The following is a 9,578-nucleotide window of genomic DNA, read 5'->3' on the forward strand; positions in this document are numbered from 1 at the left end:
CAATCAGGTATCTTGTATAAACTAATTTATTTCAAAAAATGCTGCATTTTCTATCTCCTAAAAATGGCTGCATCATTTTATCATAAGGGGCTAGAGAGAGAGAGAGAGAGAGAGAACAGTGTTCTCTATGATTTTCTATCATTTTTTTCTACGGCTAATTTTTCCAAAACACAAAGGCTGAAAAGTAAGTAGTACTGATGATATTACAATTTTATTTAAACTTCCAATAGAATATAAGCATATCAAAAAGAAATTAAACTCAATTTTGAAAAAGTATTTGACTTTTAAATCACTGAAGAGAAATTTGTTAGGAAATATCTTGGCAACAAAGAAGGATCCTATTACAGAAAAGAAAATAATCGTTGCAGGAAAGTATAATTAGAAATAGTTAAATTAAATGAATCTAATGGCCTCGAATTTATACGAAATCAAAAATCATTTCAGTGTAATAACTGCTGAAAGTAACATGAAAAACCAGAAGTGGCAAGATATCAGTACCAAATAATGTTTGAACTGACAACTTTCTTCTACGCAGGAGTAATTAATGAATGCAAAGAGGTTATGCTAACGCTAAGGGTACTACCTCATAGGTAACTTGTCTGGCCATGCGAAAATATTAGGGTCTTTACAAGCAGCCAATGACAGAACGAATCTTCTATGTCGTAATCATGGCACATTTCAAAGACGAAAAACAAAATTATTTGGGATCTAACTTTTTAATCAAAAGGAATCACTCGGTTCCAAAATAATCTACAGATTTCTAGGAATAAGGCAGCTAACAAGTGCTTGAGCAACCCATAGGAATGAATGACCTAAAAAGGAATTTTGAAAAATCCATCAATTAAAATCTGACCCATTTAACTGCTCACGATGAGAAATGTGAGTAAAATCAATAACCCAATGTGAAACTCCATCCACTTTTAATCAAGGAGAATGGACATGAACCCTCCATGTTAATTCACTTGATGATGTCATCTGATGATAATGGATAGAAAATAAATGTGATGAAGTATGGTTACGTTTATCGATAATGATGAATAACAAAGGGACTCAAAACGATGAGACGAGTAGAGGGGCTTCCAACTATGCAAGATGATGTCAGATTAATTAATGGGTTATCAACGTCATATTTATATGGAATTTTCTAGAATAATCTAAAGTTTAGAAATCGCGATTCCACGAGGAGAGAGAGAGAGAGAGAGAGAGAGAGAGAGAGAGAGAGAGAGAGAGAGAGAGAGAGAGAGAGAGAGAGAGAGAGAGAGAGTTTAAATAAAAATAAAATTCTTTTAAATTCATATCTCTTAACCTTGTCTAGAAATAAATATTCCAAGGAGAGAAAGAGAGAGACAGACATACAGACAGACAGACGGACGGACAGAGAGAGAGAGAGAGAGAGAGAGAGAGAGAGAGAGAGAGAGAGAGAGAGAGAGGAAAGGTAATGTTTAAATAAAAAAAAATCCGTGAAACTCATTTAATCTTGTGATAGTGTGGGTTGCCAGGATGTACATTCTCATGTCCTTCTCCCCTGACCTTCCGCCAGACAGTCCAAAACGAGTCATAGTCAAAGGTCCCTCTGTAGCAGCTGCAGGACAGACCTTCACTCTGACCTGCATCACTTCCAGCGCAAATCCTCCTGCCTCCATCAACTGGTTGGTTGACGGTGAGTAAAAAAAAAAAAAAAAAAAAAAAAACGGCTTCTTTAAACGCTAAGTTTGCTAAGGTTTAGATTTTTAGACCTCAGAGGTGAGACAAAATGGCAGATTTACCAAGATGAAATTTTGTTTTGTCAAATTTCCCTGGGGTTAAGTTCCACACGTAATTGCGTGTTGATATTTCTATGTAATACACTTGTAAATATATGACTAATAAAACAGTTTTAGTTTTATGCTTTGACAATAGTTTTGGTGAGCTCTCAAATATTTGTGGGTTAGAACATCAAGAGCCAAAATAACATGATTTACATTTAACGAAAATTATTTTCCCAAGAGATAACCAACTCGGTTTGGTTTGACATCTATTGGTTTATCGTAAGCCTGTCAAATAACTCATTTTGCCTAGACAGTAACTATCTCAATTTCTGAAATATTTGTAAATAAGTTATGTAAAAACTCATTCTATCCATTCAACATGATAGTTTTTCTTGTGGAAAAGTTTGTCCATATGATTCCATTCGGTTTGTCTGTCCACTGGTCTCCCCCGCAGTTTACTTTTTTAGCAGTTCCACCCTTCATTACTGAGATTCTCTCTCTCTCTCTCTCTCTCTCTCTCTCTCTCTCTCTCTCCTTATATCTTTATATCTTGCATTGAATATTAGTGATTACAAAAAACATTGTTTACAAAGGCAATAATTTACTATGCATGAGAACAACCCATCAGTACATTTTTTGTCACCTACAAGATTCAAAGCACTGAAGAAAGGTGAATGAATACTAAAATAAAAAATCGTAATCTTTTTAGGGTACACTTCATGTAGCCTTCCTGACCTTAACGGACAGTTTGAAGTTGGCTCACATAAACTCGTCCTTTACCTGTCCTTACTTAATGCCTTAACTGGCGTCATTCTCTTGCGCTTATATATCAGTTCCGGAACTTTGTTGCCATTCGATTCTTAACTGTGAGAAATTTATCTTCCAGTTCAGTTCTCGAGTTTAACGGCCAATATTTAACATTCACATTCTTACTTCACGCTGTTGAAGCTTCTCTGTACTTAGCTCGGTTTTAATATTCTCCTAATTTATTATAACATCCTCTCTTCACCTCTCGCAGGGGTTGAGGTGGCAACTGTAGCTTCCCTGGTGAGCGAGGGAGAAGGGGGAGGTTGGGTGACCTCATCTGACCTTAATTACAGCCTAGAAAGGTCACTGAGTCTCGCCGAGATCAGCGTCGAATGCAGAGCTTATAATTCTGTCAGCGATGCAGTGGTTAAGGAGACTCGTGTTATCAGTGTTATAAGTAAGTAGGGAACTTAAATCTTATTTCTTTAATTAAGGGAATGAATTTCTACGGGAATTTTTGGCTGGATTTATAAATATACTTCACCACAGACTGAAATTTTAAACGAAATTATGAATTTTATGTATATCCTCGGGTGTCGACTAGTGTGTATATCTATAATACTTTATAATGAATAGGTTAATTGTAAATGATTTTTGTGTGAATTTTTTTTTAAATGGATTGAATTGTGCTAGTAAAATTGACCTATTGGATCTGTTAGAAGACGAGACTAGAATAATGTTGCTTGTTCTAGGTTGCAATTTTCTCAATGGAAATTGCTGATGAAGCTTAATTTTAACATGAAATTCAAAATATTCTTTTACTGTTACACAATAATCAACAACAGATTTTGTTGAAACTTAAACATTTAAATTTCTTCAGGAAATTTGATAAAAAGATTTTTATTTACAGCCTCACATTCTGTCTTAATCTTTTGTACAGACTTGAAGACTAGCTCCTTAAAGAATAGCAATTAAAATTCAACATATAAAATGATATCATTATCAAATTAATACTCTTTTAAAAATTATTCTGATTTACAGACTTATCACAAATCATCATGGGAAATATATATATATATATATATATATATATATATATATATATATATATATATATATATATATATATATATATATATATATATATATATATATATATATATATATATATATATATATATATATATATATATATATATATATATATATATATATATATATATATATATATATATATATATATATATATATATATATATATATATATATATATATATATATATATATATATATATATATATATATATATATATATATATATATATATATATATATATATATATATATATATATATATATATATATATATATATATATATATATATATATATATATATATATATATATATATATATATATATATATATATATATATATATATATATATATATATATATATATAGTATATATATATATATACAATATATATATATATATATATATATATATATATATACACACACACACACGAGTATATATTGTTACAAATGTCTTTGCCATTTGTGGTGATTTTTCCCTCTTGATATTTTTCTTATAAGTTACAGTGAATTATTTTTTTATTTGACCAACATGGATTACCATACATTTCAAAAAAAGTACTAAATGTTTTGATGTTTCCACACCAAGCATCCCCATGTTTTCCCAGGCTCAGTTAAGCCAGTGCAGGTGTATAATGGAAAACTAAGTGCAAGACCCTACCGCAAGTCATTACTGATCTGACCTGACCTTAGTGACGCACCCCTAAGGTGACATTTTTAGCAGCTGCTTGCAAGTAGCACTCCCCCTTTGAGAGTTCCTTCTATTGTTACAATTGTTCTCAGTTCTCCAGTCACGCATGCCCCTTCGCATTTTTCTGAGTTTCCCCTCCTTCCCAACTACCTGCACTGCCATCAAGGGTCACCTTTCTTGACCTGACCCACACCTGAGGCTCCGCTTACTAACACCTGCAACCCTGCTACAAATCCCTCGACTCTCCCATCAAATTGTCACCCCACTGACACCTCTCCCCCTTGAACCTTTTATCTGGCCGCCATACGATGACCTTTCTAGGTACCTGGATGGATTAACGACACACCCTGCAAGTAGGACCATGGAGGACCCATTAAGAAGAGGCTGTCAGAAGTGTCAAAATAGAACCATTGCTGGTGGACTGTGATATATATACTGGCCCCAACAAATGACTCTTGCACTAGTTCCTCTTCAAGAGTCAAGCTGCCAACATAACCTATGCTAGGCCCCCTTCAGGTGCCTCCCTGCTTGTAGACACTCTGCTCAACCTTTTCCAGAAGACACACTGCTAGTATGTGCCATGCTAGTTACCTCTACAACGCCACTCTATGTCTCCCTCCTGGCACCATGCACACACACACATCACCATTAATTAACCTTGTTCTACTACTCTAGTCTACTCACCCGACTTCCCGCCACTGGATGCCTTCTGCTAGCCGCCTTCCACAGACATCACCCTGCTGAATTACCTGATGACGTTCCCCTGTCCAGAAGTCAACGAGAGACTTTGCATGAGTCCTCCTTCAAGTAGTTCCTACACTGCCTGCATCGAAGATTGCCGTATCCAGCTACTCACCTCTGCACGCTGACACCCTACTAGTCTTCCAGTTCCCCTACACTTTGTCGTATTTTCCTCGGGGACTTCCGCTGACGCCCTATGGCAGAACCCTGGCTCTATGAACTTCACGTCTTGTCCATGGACCTATGGTAATGGATCGGAAGTTGTTTGTCGGCCCCTTAACTATGTCCTATCTGTGCTTATATGCCTGTTCTATTTCCTGTAACCATATTCCTGTTCCCCTCCCTCAGAGATTCTAGTGATTTTGATTGTGGTGGAATTGTGATCAACAGTGACACATTTTAGTTTCATTCACATACTTGCGTTTAATTGTAATTATTATGTAAGACAGTGTTCTGATATTTTGCCTATGTGAATTCACTGTCATTTCACTCTATTTCATTCATGCGTGTTCAAATTTCCTGCTCTTGCAGATCCTTGACATCAAGTCCCTGTTGTGTGGTATCAACTGTATATCAATGTTGCCACCTTCCTGCATATCCAGGTGCCATTTCCTCCTTGATGTCTATTGCTTGTTAGCCTATAAAAGGCCCAGTGTGTCAGATTTGCGGTTGTGGCACTTCGCTTGAGTATTTTGTGATTCTTTTGTGTAATATAATTCTTGACTGTGCCATGGAGCTCTGTTGATAACTCCTGTACATATTTTATCTTCTGATTAAATTAGTGAATTATACTATTTAGTGGACACCTTAAGTTTACCTACAACCCTTTCATTTACTTGTAATTTTGAGTACTTTTCACTTTTAACTTTTTCTGTTCACAAGAGCGCAGCAGCCCTCAGTCAGGTTTAGTTATCAGAAATCCTAGTTAGAGCCACCTTTCCAAACACAGGGCAGCGCTAGCATGACATTGACGACCTTGCCAGGACCCTTAGAGCTTGGGTACAAGCAGCAATGATCATTTAAAGTAAAATTTAGAACTCCTTGCAACTCAGTCAACTAGCAAATCAGTTTCGACTAGCTGAATCTGAGTTCCCCTTTTACCGAGCAGCACTTCATTGGCATAAATTGTTTTGGCATCCTTTGACTGTAGCACACAACACTAAATACGAATCTCCTTTGTATTTTGTGTTTTAGTATTTTCCATTCGCGAGTGTTTAAACTTTTCTTCAAGCAAGAGTGAATTTCCAGTGTATCGTAGTACCCTTGAGTGCGAGTTGCCATTTGCCGCTTGCCTGTACCTTAACCGAGTGTAAGTACAGTGTTTACGAGACTTTATATCTCAGTTTATTTGTTCAATGTTTAGTAACAACAGTGATAACTCATTTAATAATTTAACAAATTTGGTCAAATATCGAATACATTATTCGTACATATGAGAGATTTAGATCATCCTATTAAGTTGAGTAAAGCACTATCTTTAGTCCCGTGCAATGACACAATTAAAAGGAATATCATTGAATCTTGTTTTATCAAGTCAAATAATGAAAGTGTTCTAAATTTAAGTCTTGGTTTGTTTAAACTTGATGCCTTCATAATTAATAAAGTTGTTGATAAATATATACATGCAAAATGAATATTCATTTCTATATATGTTTCTCCAATTTGAATGGGTAAGATTCCGGTTCTCTTATGGTGATCCTGGATTTGCCGTGGAATACCTTTTGTTTTTTACCCCCGACAATTAACCATCTGGTATTCAAGGTTATACATGTTTTTTGGATTTTGTAAGCCTAAACTTCCATTTATCTCTTGTTGTGTGGTCTGTGGTTCCAGTTTGATATTTATATATATATATATATATATATATATATATATATATGACATATATATATATATATATATATATATATATATATATATATATATAGCTATAGATATATATATATATATATATTTCTGTTTATGAATTACAAAAAAATATATGCGTTTGAAATATGTGGTTGAGCAGGTGTAGAATATTGCCTTTTATCTCGGATTATCCTGGAAAATCTTTCTGTGGTTACCCTTTGACAACTGACCATCTGTTTTATTATTATCCTGGAAAAATCTTGTTCTTTTTGTTTACTTTTTGTTATACTTTGTAACCTCCTTTTTATCTGTCTCATTTGATGCCCAGACGATGCGTTAGTAAACGTGAAATGTCTTGGTACTGAACTTGCCAATTAACCTGTCAATTTCAAGTGGGATTTGTCACAAAAAATTATTATATACATACATATATATATATATATATATATATATATATATATATATATATATATATATATATATATATATATATATATATATATATATATATATATATATATATATATATATATATATGAAGATAAAAGACCCATGAAACACTGTATGAACGTTTCAAATATGGTTGAAACTTTCACACAGTGTTTTTGGGCCTTTTTATCTTCATATTTACACTATATATTACAGTTAAAGATATTCATATATATATATATATATAATATATATATATATATATATATATATATATATATATATATATATATATATATATATATATATATATATATATATATATATATATATATATATATATATATATATATATATATCATTGTTACGTGTGAGGGTCTTGCTGATCATGTATTATTCAATTTACGTAATTTTTTACGGCCCTGCAAACCAAGATTACACGTAACCTGCCACTTGAAGCCAAAAGTTAACCTCAAAGACAGTCGTTAATTAGCCAAAGGTCGCCAGTTAAGGGTAATTAACCTTAACAAGAATATTTGAGATGAATTTGATTTTAAACGCAACGGTTCTTCCAAACATTCGGACGCGAGGCATACAAAAGCATCGAGATTTAACCTGATTTTTGCTTACCCTAAGTCCTAGGTATTTTACTGGAATAACGGGGTTGAAGCTAACAATATAATAATTAGGCTTAATCTAGACTTCTGTAAACACATATACCCTAAAGTGGTGGCTGAAGGAAGAAAACAAAGAAAAATATGAAATACAGAAAAGTACTAGTCAATCGACGGCTTCAACAAGAATCGGACTTACCGTGAATGTCGAAGTCGCTGCGCAAAACGAGGACCTCAGGAGTCGTATTCTGGCAGTCTTCCCAATTCACTAATTAAGATAGACGTAGGAGTAAAGGTAATAAAGAACAAAGAATATCGTTCGGGCATGCACGCAGCGTCACCCTGGTTCAGTGACCGCTGGGATCTCTCTCCCCGACCTCGCTTCGTTCCTGCCAGAGAAAGGCCGGTTCTTGACACACCGTCCCGGGCAATCCGACCTTGACAAAGGCATCGTCGAATACATAGAATAAAGCTTAAGGGGCCACCATAACTAGGGGTCATTGAGCGTAAACCTCTCTGAGGCTTAGGTCCCTAATGCCCTAGCATTTTTGTTTACAAACTTTCCAGCCTATGCGGCGCCATTTGTCTACTGCGCGGTGATTGTTATTTTTGAATTGCCTAGCCTACCGGCGGGCAGAGATGTTCTCTGTCGAGGTCAATCGGACTAATATTCCTACACCTAAATACATCGAGGGCGAACAGCAGTAATATTTATTTATATAATATATATATATATATATATATATATATATATATATATATATAGGTATATATATATATAAATATATATATATTTAGTATATATATATCCAGGTTATATATTATCCTATATATATATATAGAATATATAATATATAAGATATATATATATACTATTTATATATATATATATATATATATATATATATATATATATATATATATACATATCATAAATCATCAACACACAATCACGGTGGAACAGAAATAAATTGGAAAACTGACTCTCCAACGCTAACCCAGGCTGGGCACCAACATCAAATGGGCTGACATAATATTCCAACACGTGGGCCATGGTTTATGCGCCATACAAGTCTAAAAGAAGTTGGAACCTGAGAGCAACTGCATGAGGTTACCTGGGCAAGCTAACTGCATTTGCATACCAGCTGCAAGTTTTCCCAACTTCCCGACTCAGCAATGACCCAATAGACAACATTTCATTCGAATTATCCCTTCTGAGTGAATAAGATAGAAATCATCAAACACAATCACGGTGGAACAGAAATAAATTTCTGATTCACGTCGGGATCGAACCCAGGTCTCTCAGGTGGAAAGCAAGGGCTAACCACTGGGCCATTACAAGATCTAAAAGAAGTTGGAACCTGAGAGCAACTGCACCCAAGGAGCTTTAGCTGGCAAGCTAACTGCTTGCATACCAGCTAAAAGTTTTCCCAACTTCCTCCTCAAACAGCAATGACCCAATAGACAACATTTCATTCGAATTATCCCTTCTGGAGTGAATAAGATAGAAATCATCAACACACAATCATATATGGAACAGAAATAAATTTTGACTCACGTCGGGATCGAACCCAGGTCTCTCAGGTGGAAATCTCGGCGTTAACCGAGGATGCCAGTATAAGTCTAAAAGAAAGGGAACCTGAGAGCAACTGCTCCAGGAATA

The 9,578-nt window shown here is 34.5% G+C and overlaps 1 protein-coding gene across 1 annotated transcript in view; it reads left to right on the forward strand.

Moving 5' to 3' along the window:
* Positions 1 to 1,244: 1,244 nt before the first annotated feature.
* LOC136854799 (nephrin-like) overlaps positions 1,245 to 9,578 on the forward strand; it is a 28,676-nt gene continuing 20,342 nt past the window's right edge. The window contains exons 1-2 of the mRNA XM_067131356.1: positions 1,245 to 1,660; positions 2,767 to 2,952. Coding sequence (XP_066987457.1) covers positions 1,501 to 1,660; positions 2,767 to 2,952 — 346 coding nt within the window. The 5' untranslated portion in view covers positions 1,245 to 1,500. The remainder of the gene's footprint in view (positions 1,661 to 2,766; positions 2,953 to 9,578) is intronic.

Source organism: Macrobrachium rosenbergii, chromosome 30, assembly GCF_040412425.1.
Source record: "Macrobrachium rosenbergii isolate ZJJX-2024 chromosome 30, ASM4041242v1, whole genome shotgun sequence".
Lineage (NCBI taxonomy): Eukaryota > Metazoa > Arthropoda > Malacostraca > Decapoda > Palaemonidae > Macrobrachium > Macrobrachium rosenbergii.